The sequence below is a fragment of the Tursiops truncatus genome, chromosome 15 (genome assembly GCF_011762595.2).
Source record: "Tursiops truncatus isolate mTurTru1 chromosome 15, mTurTru1.mat.Y, whole genome shotgun sequence".
Taxonomy (NCBI): Eukaryota; Metazoa; Chordata; class Mammalia; order Artiodactyla; family Delphinidae; genus Tursiops; species Tursiops truncatus.
The window spans coordinates 9,198,063-9,217,411 of NC_047048.1; the positions used below are offsets into that span (position 1 = coordinate 9,198,063).

At 49.5% G+C, this 19,349-nt stretch overlaps 2 protein-coding genes across 2 annotated transcripts in view; both read right to left on the reverse strand.

The window, feature by feature from the left end:
* BCL7B (BAF chromatin remodeling complex subunit BCL7B) overlaps positions 1-310 on the reverse strand; it is a 16,803-nt gene extending 16,493 nt beyond the window's left edge. The window contains exon 1 of the mRNA XM_033839452.2: positions 179-310. Within this exon, the coding sequence (XP_033695343.1) occupies positions 179-270 (92 nt within the window). The 5' untranslated portion in view covers positions 271-310. The remainder of the gene's footprint in view (positions 1-178) is intronic.
* TBL2 (transducin beta like 2) overlaps positions 1-18,760 on the reverse strand; it is a 21,604-nt gene extending 2,844 nt beyond the window's left edge. Inside the window, exons 1-7 of the mRNA XM_004310806.4 lie at positions 18,580-18,760; positions 16,980-17,110; positions 16,535-16,719; positions 15,896-16,047; positions 15,440-15,566; positions 14,928-15,080; positions 179-14,694 (exon numbers count right to left, since the gene is read on the reverse strand). Coding sequence (XP_004310854.3) covers positions 14,232-14,694; positions 14,928-15,080; positions 15,440-15,566; positions 15,896-16,047; positions 16,535-16,719; positions 16,980-17,110; positions 18,580-18,709 — 1,341 coding nt within the window. The 5' untranslated portion in view covers positions 18,710-18,760 and the 3' untranslated portion in view covers positions 179-14,231. The remainder of the gene's footprint in view (positions 1-178; positions 14,695-14,927; positions 15,081-15,439; positions 15,567-15,895; positions 16,048-16,534; positions 16,720-16,979; positions 17,111-18,579) is intronic.
* Between the last annotated feature and the right edge of the window lie 589 nt (positions 18,761-19,349).

Genomic DNA, 19,349 nt, shown 5'->3' on the forward strand with positions numbered 1-19,349 from the left:
GTTGCGGCTGGCGCGCCCTCTGACCTCACGCCGACGCGAGCAGCACCCTCCTCCCGCCTTCTCCGCTCCCCCTTCCCCCAAGCGCCCGCCGGTCGGCTCCCACCCCACACGCTAGTTCACCGCCGCTCTGGGCCTGGGCCGGCGTCCCCCTCCAGCACCCTCGGCCCTGGCCCCTCACCATTTCCGCACTTTCTCGATGGCCGCCATCACCTTCTTGATGTCATCCTTGGCCCGGCTGCGGGTCTCGGCCCGGACAGACCGGCCCGACATGGCGTCAGTGGGAACGGCGGGGGCCGGGGCACTGCTCCCAAGGCACCGGGAATCGCGCGCCTCACGCGCCGCCGCCCGCCCGGCGCAAACAGCGTCACCGCGGCCGTCGCCCCCTCCGTGCGCGCGTGCGCGAGGAAGCGCGCGCACCCGCCCTCCCCATGGGGCTCGAGGCATCAGCGCGCCTGCGCGCCCAGTCTCAGGTGCCCCACCCCGGGCGTCCCACCCAGCGTGCCCCGCCCTGGTCGTCCCACCCGGGGCGTCCCCGAGTCCAGTGAGCTTACGAGCAGGCTAGGGTTAAGCGGGCGAGCTGGTGGCACGTGCTGTGTGCAGGGTGTGGTGGGAGGCTCTTTCCCAGGGGAGCATCTTAATCCTCTGGACAGGGCTGCCGCCATAACCTATATTTTATGGGCTTGACCCTAACGTTACTGAGGGTCTGCACCATCCTGTCCTGCTGCCGCTCCTGTCTGGGGCCCTAGCTCCCCAGATAACACCATTGTGCTCCAACTACAGAGAATTTCACACCTTTAGTATGCCTTCCAACGTTTGCACACATCTGTTCCCCACCTGGAATTCTGTCTCTTCACCTAATGACCACTTACTCTTCCAACATCCCGTTTGAACTACGACAGGTCTTCCCCGATATCCTGGGGTGCCACTTAGTGCATCCTTGACACTACATCAGCAGTCCCCAACCTTTTTGGCACCAGGGACTGGTTTCATAGAAGACAATTTTTCCGGGGCGGGGGCGGGGGTGGGGGTTGATGGTTCAGGCGGTAATGCGAGCGATGGGGAGCGGCAGATGAAGCTTCACCTGCTCGCCCGCCCTGCTCACCTCCTGCTGTGCAGCACAGTTCCAGGCAGAGGACCAGTACTGGTCCATGGCCCTGTGGTTGGGGACCCCTGCTCTACATTACTGTCTCATTTAATTCAGCAATTGGTGATTATATGATGCCTGCGTTGTGCAAGACTCCATGCTCAGTGCTGAGGACAAAATCTGGGGTTTTGCTTTCAAAGAGCTTCCAGTTTAGTAGAACATGCAGACCAGAAAACAGGCATTTAAAATGTCATTTAGGGGACTTCCCTGGTGGTGCAGTGGTTAAGAATCCGCCTGCCAACGCAGGGGACACGGGTTCCAGCCCTGGTCCGGGAAGATCCCACATGCCCTGGAGCAACTAAGCCTGTGCGCCACAACTACTGAGCCCGCGTGCCACAACTACTGAAGCCTGCGCGCCTAAAGCCCGTGCTCTGCAACAAGAGAAGCTACCACAATGAGAAGCCCATGCACCCCAACGAAGAGTAGCCCCTGCTCGCTGCAACTAGAGAAAGCCCACGCTCAGCAACGAAGACCCAACTCAGCCAAAAATAAATAAATAGAAATAAATAAATTTTAAAAAAATAATAAAAATAAAATGCCATTTTATAAACGCTAGGCTAAGAGAGGTATTGTACAAGGTGCTATGACAACCCTAATCTAGATGAGGGGTGTCTAGAGGCATCTGGGGAAAAATGACCTTGAAGTTGAACTTTGAGAATACAGTAGGTGCAATTGCTCTAAGTCCTGTGTCCACAGACACTGTAGATGCTCAGTAGATGTTTGGGTGAATGTTCAACCTTCAGCGCAGCTCCCTAGTCTTCCCCCAGCACCCTAGGCATTTATTGATGCTTGCAGTATGCAGAGAGGGTCCTGGAGCAACCGCCTCAGGAAACATAAAGGAAGTAAGTGACAGTTTGCATTGCTTGGTAGCAGCTACTTCTTTCAGCTCTAGAGGAACTTCCTTCTGTGTGCCCAGAGAAATGTCTAGCTAACCCTGAACTTGACATAGCCTCTATAACTGTTCGCCCTTTCATAATCCACCAACATCATGGCTCGATAAGCATTTGAGGAGTGGAAGAGCTGAACTAGCATGTGGAGGGAAGAACGATTCTAGAAATAACGGGATCAAAGGTGGCATGTCTGTTTCTCAAAGCCACTCATCCAAAATAACTGAACCAAAGAACTATCTGAGCACTTGCTATATGCCCTGCAGCAGTGGACACTGGGTGACGCAAAGATGAGTAAGACACACTCCCCGCCCTTTGGGCGAGGATAAGGAAAGCAAGAGGAAAATAAAACTCTGAGGCAGAGCATGTTAAGTGTTGTGAGAGAGGCCAGCTCTCTAGAATTCTCCAGTTCTGTTCATAGGGCCCCCTGGTCTAGGCACACATCACCAGACATTTACGTCTCACTTCTCTCTCACCCTTGTCCAAGTGCTGGCCAGCACCCCACTCCCACACCAAGGTTTCTTGCCTCTAGTTTCCCTACTCCACAGCCCACTGCTCCTCCCAGCTGCTTTAGCCTCCTGCACCCATCTCTCCTCCAGCCCGCCCTGCCAGTCGCCAGCTTCTTCGGGCCATCCCCTGAAGACCCAGTGATCCTCCTGTTTCCTGCTCACATTTGTCCACCTGGCCCTACATTCCCCATCTGTCTCCCACTGAAGTTCTCTCTGTGTAAGAGACTGGTCAAAATGGGCACCTGCCAACTATTCCCCGAAGCCTGCACAAATGCCCTCTGTTGACATCCTTCTCTTTAAAGAGATCTCACCTTGACATTTTCTAGGTGAAAGCCCTGTGCTAGATGCAGAGCTGGGTGCTGAGATGAGCAGCCCAGACCTCTACCTTGGGCAACTTGCATTCAAAGCAGTGCATTCAAAGTAAAAGCTACAGAGACCTGCAATGCCCCAACCGTCTACCTCCTCCCATTAATTCTCTGACCTCACCACCAGCAATCTACCCTTTGCTGTCTCTGCTCCAAATATGCTGGCCTCCTTGCTCATCTGAAAACACCCAGTAAAACTTTGCACTGTGGGTCCCTCTACCTGGATCATCCATTCTGCATACACGTATTTACATGGCTCACTCCCTCACCTCCTTCAGGACTTTACTCAAATGTTATCCTCTCAATTCAGCCTTTCTTGGCCACCCTAAGACTGCAGTATGCAATCCCACACACACACTCTGTATCCCCCTCCCCCAATATATTTTTCTCCAGAGCATTCAGCACCGTCTGATATACTACTTTACCCTGTCTTGTTTACTGTCTATCTCCTTTCAGTAGCTCCATGAAGGTAGCAACATGGTCCCTTTTGTTTTGTTCACTGATTATCCCTAGCACCTAGAACAGAGCCTGGCACTCAGTGGGTGATGATTAAGTATCCGTTAAATGAATGAATTCCCAGCCATGATGCTTCCTCTTCCATGAAGCCTTCCCCAGATCACTTCAAGCAGGAGGAAGGAAGCTTCGCTCCCCTGAACCACCACAGGCAGGTAGGAGAAGCCAACCTGAAGGCCACATGACCTGGGTGGACGTCCTCGGATATTCCTGAAGATCATAAGTTTAATCACAATTAGAAGATCTTTGACTTTTCCTTTGCTCTGTATTATCTGGCTATCCCCTGTAATGGCAGCCCTGTGATGGCAGGGACCCCATCGTCAAGTTCACCAGCACATCCCCGATGCCTAGCACAGCACCTGGCACAGATGAGGTGCTTAATAGAGTGTTATCGAATGAATGGATGAGAGAATGACCACCACACCTCCCCACAGGGTCTCTCTAGGGCCTGCCATCAGCTGTTTTCTCCCTTTCTGCCCCATCCACATTACCTGGAAATCATCCCACTTTCTTTGTCAGAGCGATTTAGCTCCTAGGTAGCACTCAATCCTCCCCCAACCAGGACGTGTGTCCGGGGCCAGTGCGCCTTTGATAACCAGGCCTCTTTCAAAATCCTTTCCATGCCTCCCCATTGCCCAAGTTCAACCTCATACCATAGTGTTAATCAGGGTCCCAAATATGATCTCAGTCACAGGGAAAAGAATGCTAGGAGGCAGAAACCCTGGGTCAGAATCCCAGCTCAGCCATGAACTTGTCTCGTGGCTTTGCGTAGGTCACTTAACCACTCTGAATCCTAGTTTTGTTCTGTGTTTTGTTTTCTGTGAAATGACTTCAATAACAATGGCTCTGTACTTCATAGGCTTGTACCAAGGACCTGGTGAGGTAGAGACCGGACAAGCTTTGTAAACCACAAAGTGCCTTGCAGGCAGAAATTCTCTTTTTGGCTTCCTGTGCCATTGCTCCTGCCATACTCTTAGCTCCAGCTGAATAAACCTGTTCCCTGTTCCCTGAACAGATTCTGCACATCACCTCTGTGCTCTTACTCACACTGCTTCTCCCCTGAGGAATGCCACCCCCTCTCCTTCCCCAGTTGCCATCCTCCTTCTGAAATACCCATCTTCTAAGACTCAACCTCCTCCACAATTATTCCAAAAGCATGTAATCCCACCCTTGCTTAGGTCCCCCTAGAGCATTGCGTTCACCTCTCTCGGCCCTTTCCTTTTTTTTTTTTTTGCGGTACGCGGGCCTCTCACTGCTGTGGCATCTTCCGTTGCGGAGCACAGGCTCCGGACGCGCAGGCCCAGCGGCCACGGCTCATGGGCCCAGCCGCTCCACGGCACGTGGGATCTTCCCGGACCGGGGCACGAACCCATGTCCCCTGCATCGGCAGGCGGACTCTCAACACTGCGCCACCAGGGAAGCGCCCTTTCCTTTTATTTTACCTCCCAAAAAGCTGAGCTCCTCACCCAGGCTGCTTCAGTGGAAGACAGGGTCTGAGGAACCTGCTGAGTCCCGTGGTTCTAGCCTAGAACCTGTGTATTCATCTCCCGCACTGGCATCTATGAAAATCTGTTTGAGGAAAAGCCTTGAAGACTAAGAGCCTGAACTACGCTGACGTTCTCTCTTTTCTCCTTCTTGGGTTGTGTTAGAGCCCGGCTGAGAGAGAAGACAGAGGACCTGGATCAGGTCTTCTTCCTCTGAAAGCCACTTTGTAGGCTGTGTTCCTTTGTAAGGCCACCAAGGCCCACGCAACAGTCCTGATGAGTCAAGGAGACCTGTAGGAGGTTGTGGGCGCTCCCTGTGTGTCCTTAGGCAGCAACATTGAACCTACTGGAATTCATTAAAAGAGAGGTTACATGGGCTAAAAATGGAAACGGTTCCAAAAACCCCTCAAAACATTCACAGGCATGGGTCCTTAATGCCTTGCTAATGAGAAGTGCCAGAAAGAAAGAAGAAAACAGCCAGTGATGGCCAGTCAGAGGCAGAGAGAGCCCAGTGCTGCTCCAACCATGAGGACCCCCAAGAAGCTTGTTAAAATGCAGCTTCCGGGGACTTCCCTTGCAGTCCAATGGTTAAGACTCTGTGCTTCCACTGCAGGGGGCGCGGGTTCGTTCCCTCGTCCGGGAACTAAGATCCCGCATGCCAAAAAAAAAAAACGCAGGCTCTTGGGCCCTGTCCCCAAGGTTTTCTCTGTGGTACAGCTTTGGCACATGTATTTTATTTTCATTTTATTTATTTATCTTGATATATAACATGCACATGCTAGAAAATTAAAAGGGTACAAAATGTTAGTAATTGTTGAAGCTGGGTAATGGAAACGTGGGGGTTCGTTATACTATTCTATTTTTGTATACACTGAAATTTTCCATGATAAAAAGTTTTTTTTAAGGGGTACAGTGAAGGGACTTCCCTGGTGGCGTGGTGGTTAAGACTCTGTGCTCTCAATCGCGGGGGCCTGGGTTCGATCCCTGGTCAGGGAACTAGATCCCACATGTATGCCTCAACTAAGAGTTCAAATACCACAACTAAGGAGCCCGCCCACCACAACTAAGACCCAGTGCAACCAAATAAATAATTTTTTTAAAAAAGGTATACAGTGAAGTTCAAAATTAAAAAAAAAAAAAAGCTAGTCTGTCTCTCTTTCCCTCCCTGGTCCCACAGTCACCCTGTTCCCCAATGCTTAACCTTCCAGAGATGAGACAGTCTATACCAATGGCCTCAACCTGGCTGCACGTGGGAAGCTTCAAAAGATATTAATGCTTGGGTACTTCTACCCCGTCCCCCCGCTCCTAGAGGTTCTGATTTACAGGACTGCAGCCAGGCCATTGGGATTTGTTCTTAAGCTTTCCAGATCACCCTAATGTACAGCCAATGTCGACACCCACTCGTCTTGTTTACAAACATATGTGCAAAAGTACATATTCGCACAACTGGTTGCAGCACACTCTGTGCATTATTCTGTACTTTGATATTTTATGTAACACATCGTTGTATTTGTTCTCTGTTGCTGCTGTGACAAATCACAACAAACTTATTGGCTTAAACAGCACAAGTGTGTTATTTTGTAGATTAGAAGTCTGATAGGGGTCTCAGTGGGCCAAGCTCAAGGTTCATTCCTTCCTAGAGGCTCTAGCAGAAAATCTGTTTCCTTTCCTTTTCCACCTTCTAGGAGCTGCCCACTTTCCTTGGTCCATGGCTCCTTCCTCCATCTTCAAGGACAACAACATCAGGCTGAGTCCTCCTCCTGCTGCCATCTCTCTGACTTTCTCTTCTGCCAGCCTCTTCCACCTTTAAGGACACTGTGTCCTTGTGATTACATTGGGCCCACTCAGATAATACAGGATAATCTCTCTATTTTAAAGCCAGCTGATTAGTGACCTTAACTCCATCGGCTACCTTAATTCTCCTTTGGCATGTGCAGTGGACTGACTGAATGTGACACCACAAAATTCGTATTTGAAATCTTAACCCCCAGTGTGATGGTATTAAGAGGGGCCTTTGGGACTTCCCTGGTGGTCCAGTGGTTAAGACTCCGCACTTCCACCGCAGGGGGTGAGGGTTCCATCCCTGGTCAGGGAACTAAGATCCCGCATGTTGTGCGGCACGGCTAAAACATTTTTTTTAATTAAGAGGGGCCTTTGGGAGGAAATTCAGTCATGAGGGCCGAGCCCTCATGAATGATTGGTATTCATGCCCTTATAACCGGGACCCCAGAGAGCTCTCTTGCCCTTTTACTGCCATGTGAGGACAGAACGAAAAGATGGTCATTTATGAACCAGCAAGCAGGCTCTCACCAGACACCAAATCTGCCAGTAACTTGATCTTGGACTTCCCATCCTCCAGAACTGTGAGAAATAAATTTCTGTTGTTTAAGCCACCAGTTTATGGTACTTTGTTACAGCAGCCCGAACTAAGAGGGCACGTATCCTAACGAATTCACAGGTCCCAGGTATTGGGATGTGGACATTTTTGTGGCGGGGGTGGGGGTCGGGATCATTGTTCTGCTGCCACATCACAGAAATTTGTCCAAACAAGAGGAAAGTACATTTAGTGTATTTTTAAAAAGATGATCTTACGTGTAGCCCAGTTTGGGAACCAATGCTGAGGCCCTGATCAGAAAGAATCTGCAAGGCAGACTAAGGAGCTCTGACCCGGTTTTACTATTTAAATATTCTCCTTAAATAAAAAACAAGAAAACAAAAATAGTATTTATTTGAGACCTGTAACCTAGTCATGTACATCCAGGCCTTCCTTCTCCCCACAGCCACAGGGAGGAAACATCTTGTATACTCCAAATATAGCCCATGGAAGATGTTTAGCAACTATCCCTGGAAGGAAGGAAGGAAGGAAGGAAGGAAGGAAGGAAGGAAGGAAGGGAGGGAGGGAGGAAGGAAAAAAAGGAGAGGTGCAGGAGCTCTCCTTACCCATCCTCCTGACACTGGGTCTGGTTTCCCATCTGCCTCTCTGAGTAAGCCTGTTTTTTCTTCCTCTCCAGCCTCTCTTGCTACTTCCAGACCCCTCTACACACGGGTTCTGTGATATTCAGTAATACCCTGGCTGTCCTCATTTTGTCATTTCTGAGTACCAGGCACTGTACTGGGCACAGGGCTGTGCCTCGCTGATGGCAGGTAACCACATTCTGGCCTATGTTCTGGGTACAGGCATGGCTGGGAGGCTGCATAAGAGTGCGTTGAGAACACAAGTGCTGGAGCCAAGTTCATATCCTAACTCTGTCACTTAGGGAAGTCCCTTAACCTCTTCGTTTCTCAGTTTCACCATCTCTAAGATAGGAATAGCAATATCTACCCAGTAGGATGTGGTGAAGCTTAAATAGCCTAATGTGTACAGAGCACTTACAACCTTGCCTATCACATACTCAGTATTTGCTGTTGTTATTATTATTGTATTTCCTGATACCAGATCAAGCGCCTTTTGGATGGAAGGAAGGCCATCTATCCATCTTTGCTTCCCAGTGGCAAGCACTGAGTATTGGGTGCAGAAACTATGCAAAAGAGGGCTTTTGAATCAAAGGGTATAGTAATTCTCTGGCGGCCCAGTGGTTAGGACTGTGATGAAGGATAAAGGTGTACATGGTTTCCATGTTGGTACCCTGGGTGCAGCTGGTCTCTGGGATGCTTGGAAGAATTTGAAGGTGAGAATGGAGAGTCAGTAATCAGACCACAGATACCGGTAAAGAAAACGCACAAGATTGCTTTCACGTATCCAGAACTTTAGGAAAAACTCTGATACATACCTGGTTGAACCCCCAGGAACTCACAATAAAATACTGTATTACATTTCTGACGTGTTGAGGAGAGCTTAGCATAGTGAACTTGGAATTGCAGGGAAAAGATGGAGTGTGGTCAACACAGTGTCAATAGTGTTAGATGTGGGCAAAGAGGACTCCTCCGGAGGAAACTGCCCTGGCCGTCCTCCTGCCATGCCCCTCCCCACGAGGGAGTTGCAGGACCAGGGAAATGTGACCACCCAGAGCTTTTGTCACCATCTCATCCACTAGACCCTGGACTCCCTGTCCAAACAGACACAAGCCTGCTTCAAGGGCTTGTACCAGCCTCTCACCAGGTCCATTCTCCCAAAGGTGGGGCTGCCATGGTGCACACCCTAAGGCCCGAGCGGTTGGTGGCCAAGGGGTGGGTGGTGTCTTGCAGGGATATGATGGCATGTGAGGTGCGGGCTGGGGTATCTCTTGCAATGTGGGAGAGAATCAGGTGGGAAAAGGGGGACGGCCTTGATCATGGGATGGTTGGTTTTGACAGCACTTTGTGGCACAGACCTGAGTCTGAGAATTCTAAATTGGAACTTGGCCTTCCAGGAAGTTATATGAAGGTAGGAGGACAGAACATATTTGAGCTTGGCTTAATTTATAAGAAATATTAAGACATGGCATGGCATGTGGGCCTTCATTTGTATTCTTGCCTATGGCTTTGCAAATGAAAGGAATTTATTTTTTTAATTATTTTTTTGGCCGGGCCGCACAGCTTGTGGGATCTTAGTTCCCTGACAAGGGACTGAACCCATGCCCTCGGCAGTGAAAGGGCAGAGTCGTAACCACTGGACCGCCAAGGAATTCCCTAAAGGAATGTATTTTAGTACTCGATAGACCTAAATTTGAAGATCTGGGCAAGCCATTTATTGGTTATGTGCCTTGGGCAATTTACTTGGACTCTCTAATAATACTGATGTCAAGGCTCTCTCAGTTGCAAGTAAGAGTATCCCAACTCAAACGGACAATCATAAACAGGAATCTATTGGCTCTTATAACTGACCGTCCAGTGGTGGCAACCTCAGGTGTGTCTGGAGCCAGCTGTCTAAACAAGCAGCATCCTCAGCACAGCACCTCTCTACCTCTTTGGCTGCTTTCCTGTGTTGGCTTCATTCTTGGACAGGACTACACATAGGTTCTTTACATCCAACTTACTAAGCAATCCCAGCAGAAAATTAAACATATTTTCACTTTTCTAGAGTTCTGGCAAAGTCCAGGAATATGCTGATTGGTTATATGCCCACCATGGAGGGTCTGGGTCTATCCCCTATAAATTGTACAGATTAAGATTTGGGGAAGTGGGACTTCACCAAATAAAAACTAAGATGTAGTTGGTTACTGGGTTTTGCTGAGGCAAAAACAATAGTGAGTTGGTAGGGATTGAAGGCTTCGCGCTCAACGTTAGCCACTATTAATGTGACCAAGAAAATGAAAATGGACTCAAACTGGGTATGTATACTGAATAGAAAGTGGAAACCACATTCATTTTCCAATTGCCCTGAACCCTGGGATCAGAGTTGGAAGCTTGAAGAAATGAAGACTTGGACATACAGTCACAATCTCAAGAAGACATTCCCAGGTTTGTGTGTATGAATCATGCTTTCGGTTGCTGTGGCTGATTCTGCAGTGCCAACCTGTTCTATCAGTGGGCCTCAGCCTCAAGAGCTGTGTGCTCAAAACAAGCCAGGATCACCTGGAAGACTCATATTTCTGGAATTTTGTAGAGGAGAACATGAATCCCAAATTATTGTTTCTAGATATGTGGCCAGTTTGGGGCAATGTTGGGTCTCTGATATAACCTATAATCATTTTTTTAAAATATTTATTTGGTTGTACCAGGTCTTAGTTGCGGCAGGCGGGCTCCTTAGCTGTGGCATACGAACTCTTAGTTGCGGCATGCATGCGGGATCTAGCTCCCTGACCAGGGATCGAACCCGGGCCCCCTGCATTGGGAGCACAGAGTCTTAACCACTGGGCCACCAGGGAAGTCCCAACCTATCATCATTGATAACTCATCACCAGAGTATGTGCTTCCTACTTACCTCCTATAATCTCTAATTGCAGGACATCTTTTTTGTTTTTGGCTGCACAGTGCAGCTTGCGGGATCTTAGTTCCCCGACCAGGGATCGAACCCGTGCCCCTTGCAGTGGAAGCATGGAGTCCTAAGCACTGAACAGCCAGGGAATCCCCCAGAACATCTTTTAAATAAGAGTATTCTCATTACCTTAATTGAAATTGATGAAGACTATCAACAGGCCTTTAGATGTGCACTTTTGTGGTTTAAATATTTTTTTCTATTTTTGATGACTGATAAAAATAATCTATAAAGCACCATTTTAAAATATTTCCCCAAATTTTTATTTTGAAAAATTTCAAACCTACACACATTGAAATAGTAATATTTAAGTATTAACACTGCCTTCACACACAAGGATTTTTTACCAAAAAAGCACGGTGGCCTCTAGGCTACAGGAGTATCTAGGTAACTTCTCCATGCTTACAAGAGAAGCAGCCTCATCTTTAGTGAGAGGAGCTTTCTGTCCTCAGGAAGTCTCTGTATTGACTTTTTTGTAGTGCTTTCATTCATCTTATTAGAAGTTCATAGCCCTGCAAAGCACGATGGACAGGATTTATTCCCATTTTACAGATGAGGAAACGAACTCAGAGAGGTCAAGTGATCTGTCTGTTCAAGGTCTCAAGTCAGTAAGTGCCCCAGCTGAAATTGGAACTGAAGACTTCTGACTTCCGTAACTCAACATTCTGTGGTCACTTCCTCTCCTGGATATACGAGAGTAAAGCCAGAGCCAAGCAGATATGCAAAGTGTTTTAGTCTCATTCTTCAAACAATCAGAAAGCAAGTATTCACCAGGACCCAGGTGCATAGTATTATCAATCAGAAGTCTATTCTTAGGAACATAAAACCACAATACACAGAGGGTACTGAAATTTCTGTCAACTGCTCTGGTTTGAGTTCAACATTTATTGAGTGCTTACTCTATCCCAGGTACTGTGTGTGGGATACAGAGCAAATAAGACCGACAAGGAGTCTTGTCACATTCCAGTGGGTTAATGAACAATCCAGAAGCTGCCAATGAGACTGCTGGTCTGCATCCTGCCCACAGTAGCATTCTGTTTGGTCCCCACAGTGCCTAAGTTTTTCTGTTTATAATGAATTGCCAACTTCTAGCTTCTCTGAAACAGGCAACTTCTGCTGGAATCCTGAATATTAAGTCGCAGCCACGCCTGCCCCTTACCCAGGACACATGCCCCCTAGAGATCACTTCAGTTCCATTTCCTACTGTCTTACACCCAGACGACTGTGGCCCGAATCACCCACTTATATTACCCACTTGACATCCATAATCATTTAAACTGAAAACCCCTGAAGCCAACAAATATCCAAACAAGATAATTTCAGATAGCATTAAGTAATGCAAAATAAAATAAAATAAGCTAATGTGATGGATCTGATATGATTGGTGTAAAGGGCTACTTCAGATTGGGTGGTCAGGGAGGGTTTCTCTGAAGTATAATCGAAACTGAGAACTGAATTATGACAAGCATGACAAGACTGCCAACAGAAGAAAAAAAAATGCTTCTAAGCAAAGGGAAAAGCATAGGCACAAGTCCCCCTCGAGGCTGGAAATAACTTGGCTTGGTGGAGGGAAGTGGTAACAAGGTCACAGAGGAAGGAAGAAGCCAGATTACATAGGACCTTGTAGGCCATGGTGAGAGTTTTGGATTTTATTCCAACTGTGATGGGGTGTCTTTTCAGGGTTTTAACTTGGGAACAATGGGATCTGGTTTACATTTTTAAAAGATCACCCTGCTACGTAGAAAAGTGACTTAACGAGGCAAGAGAGGAAGTAGGGAGGCCAATGAGGAAGCTACGTTATAGCAGTCCAGTAGGTGACAGTGGCTAGAACCAGGATGGTAACAGAAAAGATGGAGAGAGGTAGCAGATTCAGGATATAAACTGGAATGTAACCAAAAGAATTTTCTGGTGGAGTGGACGGCAGTAGTGCAGTAGGGCGGAGAGAGTATGAAAAGGGAGTAACTAAGGATAACTCCAAGGCTGTGACTTGTTCAAATATCTCTATGAGTTGGGGGTGACTAGCAGAGATCCCAGTTTTAGGGAGAGGGAGGAAGAATTTATTCTGGATGAGTAAATTTTCCCTAGGCTCAAGTCTTCCTAAGATTCCTCATTTCCATCTCACATCCAAGCAGTCCTCAAAGTCCCAAAATTTGAACTGCTAAATACCTAATCTATCAAATCTACCCTTCAACTTCAACTCCATATTCATTGCCTCTGTCCTGATTCAATCCTCTCTCTCGCTTTGACTTTTACAACAGCCTTCTCCAGCTATGAATAAACTAACAAAAGCACTTCACGGGCATGTGAACCCCTCTCCACCTGCCACCTCTGATGGCAGAAACCATGTCTTATTCATACTTATCTCCAGGGTCCAGTGCTGCGTGCTAGGCACAGAGTAGGCACTCAAATGTCTGGTGAACTGAAAAGAAGTTCTCCTCAAGTTCTCCTCATAACCTCCTGGAAGAGAAGAGCCCTATCTCGGGATTCTGTGATTCTCCCACACAACTTAAAGCAGAACCAGATATGAAATGTATGATCAAGTCCCAGAAACTTGGCCTTCCCAAGGGATATGTTTCTTTCTAATTGAGTTTCAAAGTGCCCTGTTTTAACCCTGTAGTTAATAACTGATATGCAACAACAGGTAACATATGTTATGACTCTTTTCTACTCTTCTTCCAAATCTAGGGACTTCATACCCTCATACTCTCACAACATAACATCTTTGTAATGAGGTCAAGAGATAATTATTCTCCATTTCACAAATAAGAAAACTGAGGCACAGAATGAATCCCTTAATCACTTTTTGATGAAGTTAGGTGCTTTGCTGGGTTAAGATCAGCCTTTCCCTGAGCCATACCACAGTTATGGAATTGGAAGATTTCCCAATCTCCCATCCCTGCAAGACTGCTGGTTAGTACTCAGGTGTTCCCTAGGTTTTGCCTCCACAGTTACAAGCTTCTTTGTCGTTTTTTTTTTTTTCCTTAGTTCCCTGACCAGGGATCAAACCCAGGCCCCCTGCATTGGGAGCACAGAGTCTTAACCACTGGACCGTCAGGGAAGTCCCACAATTACACACTTCTTTGGATAGCAGGGTGTGTTGCCACAAGGTCAAAGACCATGTTCTCTCTTTCTCTTCTAATTACCACTCTCCTCAGTGCCTGGTGAAGACAGATTCTACCCCTTGGGCCCAGGAAAAAGAGAAGCACCTTGGTCGTTAGCCTGGGAGGTCAAGTAAGGCCAGGAGTCACACCAGCAAGAAGAGAGAGAGAGATATAAGTAGGCAAGAATAGTTTCAATGGGAAAAAGGAGAGAGGAGTCACCATTAAGAAAATCAGCACACCCCTTTCAAAAGCTTCCAGCTGGGGAGTACTTGGGAAGAGCCGGGACAGCGAAGGCAGAAGGCCAGATCCTTCCTGCTGTGCCCTCCCATGAGTCACTTCCTCAAGGCACCCAGGCTCTTCAGGGCCTCCTGGGCCTGCGTCAGCTGCTGCTGTAGCCTCTGGCGGGTGCTCTCATTGGAGGCCCGCTTGAGGAGGCCCTGCATTTCTTCCATCACTGCCCGGTAGCCAGGGGTGTTGTGGAAGAGCCGCACTGCGCGGTCCCCACAGGAGGCCAGAAGCCGGCCAGTGACGTCAAAGGACAAGTCACTGATACACTCCCCATGGACCTGCTCGAAGCACTCCTCCTTCTCACCCCGCCGGCTGTTATAGAGATGAATGCTGCTGCCACTGGCCAAGGCCAAAACCTGGGCGTCAGGCGAGAGTGCCAGGCGGCACGGCATGGTGCTTGCTTCTTCAAAACGGCCTGTCCTCAGCAAGTAGGGGTCCTGCTGCTTCTTGTATTCCACATCTGTGTCCCACAGTTTCCACGTACCATCCTTGGAGACAGAGGCCATCCTGCAGCAGGGAAAGTCACGGCTCTAGCCCCAACACACCCTGGAGGGGAGGGCACTGGGACAGTGCTAGGGACGCCAGCTAGGAAGCCAACTCCACTGCTATGTCTACTTCCTGCTGCGGGCCAGGCACCCTCCCCCCGCAACTTCAGAGCCACTGCAGAGAATGGCAGAAGGATCCTGGACGCCAAGAGGGGCTGCAAGTCACGTGTAAGAAATCAGAGAGAAGTCACTCACCTCCGGGAGTCATTGGAGAAAGCGAAGAAGTGGACGGCTGCAGAGTGGCCCTTCAGTTCAAAGGCTCGCACAACCTCCTGGAAGTCCCCTTTTTTCCCAAAGCAGACTTCCCAAACTTTTACATCTGGGGTGAAGCCACACGAGGCCACAAACCTGCCATACAACCCAGGTTGCATTAAAACTTAATTTTAAGGGCATCTTTTTCTGCAAATCTGCCAAAACTTTTTCCTGAGAAAGTTAATTAATCTTGTGCCTAAAACACTACCTTTGAAAACTGCTTTTATACATGACCTCAGTCCATCCTCACAGCCAGGCTGTAAGATACTTAGTACCCCCACCCCAACCTCTTAAAAACTATGGATGGAGAAATAGAGACTAAGGACTTGAATCTAGGTGTCCTGATTCCACACTGCCTGCCCCTTCTGCTCTCTGAAGCTGGCTCTCTGCTCTGTCCCCAGCCCCCCAGCCCCAACCTCTGCCCATGCCCGAGGCCAAAGTCCCTCCTTCCTCACCTGCTACAAGGGGATATAGCAGCAAATGTATTGTGCATCTGGTTGGTGTTGATGGTGGACAGCACCTGACCTTTCAGATTCCAGATGATGATAGTTGTGTCACTGGAAGCAGTCATGATGAACTTCCCTGAAGGGCGAGAGGAGTGCCATGGGCTGAGGTCCATGACCTGATCGACTGACTTATGAAGGCATCTGCTGCCCAGTGTAACGTATCCACGCTTGCCTCCCAAGCCAAGGGTCACCACAGATAAGGATTTGGCTGAAGACTGTGGCTACTACCTGCCTCCCCCAGGGGACTTGCTGTGGCTCCCAGGACTCCAGGGGAGCCCAGAGCCAGGGCCCTTTTTGTCACACTGGGGCTAAGCATAACTGTCAAGCTGCATTCGCTCACTCAGTAAGTAAAACTGGGTCCATTCCCTCTTGCCTTGGGCAAGCTCCATCCTCTGAGTGCCTCACCTGTGTCAGCAATGCCAATGTTGACGATGGCTGCCTTGTGCTTTTTAGGAAAGTCCTCTGGGGTGGCCGTGAAAGTATAGCCCCCATCCTCTCGCTTGGTCATCTTGAAGACACGGAGGGTATCTCCGTTAGCCAGCCAGACGATGAATGCTCTAGAGACAGGGAGCAGACAAGTCTCTCACTCCTTTGGGCACGGAGACCTGTGTGTGCCAGGTCCTATGCTAGGCAGGCTCTGAGGAAAATCAAGATCTCCCTTCAGGACTTATAGTCCAGCCTCACAACTTAAACCCTTAATTCAAAATCTCTTAAAACTCCTTACAAGGTAAGCCTCTCATAGCTCTGGCTCCTTTAGCGTCTCTCTAGGGTTTAGAAAACCACTAGAGCTTCCAAGACTACTCTGGAAGTCAGGCTTTGGTACTTCCCAAGGAGGAAGAGATCTTCCCCTCTCTGCTTCCTTGCTATGTAGCTCCACAGGCCTCCAAGGAGCCTCAGGCGGTGTTCAAGCTGTCTGGATGTTCCCTTTCTGCCACCTCAAGGGAGACCCTGGGTCCCCCCTCACTACCCTACACAAGGTATGGGAAGGACATAAGCTTGGGTCAGGGCTTCTGCAGGCAAACCTGGGGATCCCTCCTGTCCCACCTGCAGTCAGGGCTGAAGCGCACCAGGATGGCATGGTCCAGCTCCACATTTGCTCTCATGCTGCGGTGCTCCCGCTGCAGGAAGTCCTTGGTGCTCCAGATGCGGACAGTACGGTCATCTGCACAGGTGGCCAGGTACTTGCCATTGCTGCTAAAGTCCATGCAAGATATGTTCCCACTGTGGCTCTAGGGGAAGGGTTGCAGCAAGTATGAACAGGAACCCCTTGGGCAAATGGGGAAACCCATGCAGCCATGATTCTGGAGCCCTGTTGCTTAGATTAACAGCAAGCTGCTGATGGGATGTGATGAGAAGGGATAGGATGGGGCATCCCCACTGACTTTGGTCAGAGGCAGAGGGGTCTGTAACATGCACAGAATACTACAAAGGAAAAGTCTACGGGGGTGTGAGTCTCTGTATACATATCCTGTGCGTGGGCACCATGTACCTTCAGTGTTGCAGCCAGGAGGCGGTGGGTGAAGTTGTGTTGCTGAGGCTTTTCCTTGTGAACCCGCTGATGTTGTTTCTGCTTCTTGGATCTCAAGGACTTGTCAGGTGGAAGTCCATTTGCTCTTTGGCCTATAAGGAAGGCCCATGTCATTCGTCCATTCACTCACTCGATAAGCACTTACTGACCACCTATGATTGGCACTGAATAGAGGCACAAGAGATGACCAGATATGGCCCCTGTCCTCAAGAAGAGAGGGATATGGGAAAAAACAGAGGCTTTGTGGAATCAGACCTGGGTTTGCATTGCATCTCTACCACTGAGTGACCCTGAGGAGGCTGCTTGCTGTTAGTGTATATAACATAACCATAGAGCACCTCGTTGCACATCAGAAAAGGCGCCCTCTCAGGGCAGGCACAGCTCAGCAAGTACACAGAATGGCCAGTGGAATGCAGATTCTTGGCCAGACATCTCTAAGTGGGGGATAATGTGCACACCGGAATCTAGTGACCCTGATCTCAGGTAATTGCCCTGGGCCTTGGTTTTCTAAAAGAGAAGTTGAGAATTGGGTGAGATAATATATACAAAATGACAAGCACAGTACCCAACACAAGCATTAAAGGGCTCAAAGGAATCCCAGAGAGAACCCAGAGGTGAGAGGTAGTTGACGTGAGTTGAGTACATCCCATGTGCTGGAAATGGTGCCAGTCATTTTTGTATCAAATAGCTAATTTAATTGAAAATCAGGCCAGGAGCAAAGCGGGCATATGTTAGATCGCTACAGATGCTCCTCAATTCCTACAGGAAGAAAGCTCCGAGGCCACATACAAAGACAAATCTGCCTGCCCTCCGCTTGCCTCTCCAGCCTTGTCTAACAAGCCCTCCCCTCTCCCCTCCCACTACAGTCAAACCAAATGCTGTTCCAGGCCTCCTTGGTTTCACGCATGTTGCCATTGCCAGGAATATTCGCCCTCTCTTGGCCTCCTGGCAAACTCTTACACGTCTATCCTTCAAGACCCCACGTCAAGTGTTCCCTACTTGACACCCCCCCGCCCACCGACAAAAGCAGGGCTGACCACTCCCACCTTTGGGTTTCCTGTGTCTAGTACTGACCTTCCTATGAAACCTACTACACTATATTTTCCCCTTACAGTTTCACCTGTTCTTTTTTACCCGACACTGGACTCCCTAAAGGAAAAGACCCTGAAGCCTACAGGAGGTGGCAGGTACTCAATAAATGCTGCATGTCGGGGAACCAGAGCGTTCACAAATGAATGTCCGTCCCCTCCTCCCCGTTTTCAGAAAATAACGAACAAGGAGCGCGCTGGAGAGTTTCCTAGCGTCCCCGCAGCAGCCCCGGGGAGAAGCTCAGGTCCGAGGGCAGGCGGCTTAGCCTCGGCCACGGAGAGCTCGGTAGCGCGGGGCCTAGGTTCTAACAGGTCGTCCCAAAGTGAAACTGATGTCCCAAGAGGAGAAACTGAGGCCGGAGGGAGGGCGGGATCTCTGGCACCCCCGCAGGCCCAAACGGCCGGTCGGACACCGGGGAGGCCGGGAGCGACAGGTCCGGTGGGTCGCCCCCACGCGCCCCCGCCCCACTAACCTGCCGACCGGCCGCATGTCTCCTGCTCCGCGCGCAGCCACCCCCGCGCTACCGCCGCCGTCGCTATCAGGGCCAGCAGCCCGAGCAACAGCGACAGCCCCATCAACTCCGGCATCTGCAGCAGCTCCATGTCGGCACAGTCGCTGCCACCTCAGCCTCTGGCCTCGCGAGGGCCTGCACGTCTCCGCAGGGCGGTGCACGCACGTGGGGCGGGGCCTGGCCGTTAGTGCGTCCCGAGGGGCGCGGCCTGGTCTTTGGCCCGTCTCGGGGGCGGGGCCTGTTGGTGGAGCGTCCCGAGGGGCGGGGCCTGACCGTCGGGCATCCGGAAGGACGCGGCCTGGCTATTTAAGTTCGTCTGGCCATTGAGGCTGTGTGGTCTCACTGGGTAGGGGGCAGGTGATGCAGACTCTGCTCAGGCCTCCCCTTGAAGAATTTACTGATAATCGTTATTAAAGGCGTTATTCCAGTCGTCATCACATTGGATCCTTTCAAGGAGCCATGGGACCTATTATTACTCCCATTCAACAGGTGGGAAAGTCTTCTTAGTATCAGGGGAAATTCAGATGGGCTTTTACTGTTAATGGAGAAGGGAAAGGGTATTTCTGGAATTAGGAGGTGGGACAGCCTCATCCTCCTGAGCAGGAGAATGCTGTGTGGAGGCAGGGCATGAGCAAAATAAAAAGTAGCAGGTAAGGGAGTTCCCTGGCATCCCAGTGGTTAGGACTCCACGCTTCCATTGCAGGGGGCACAGGTTCGATCCCTGGTCGGAG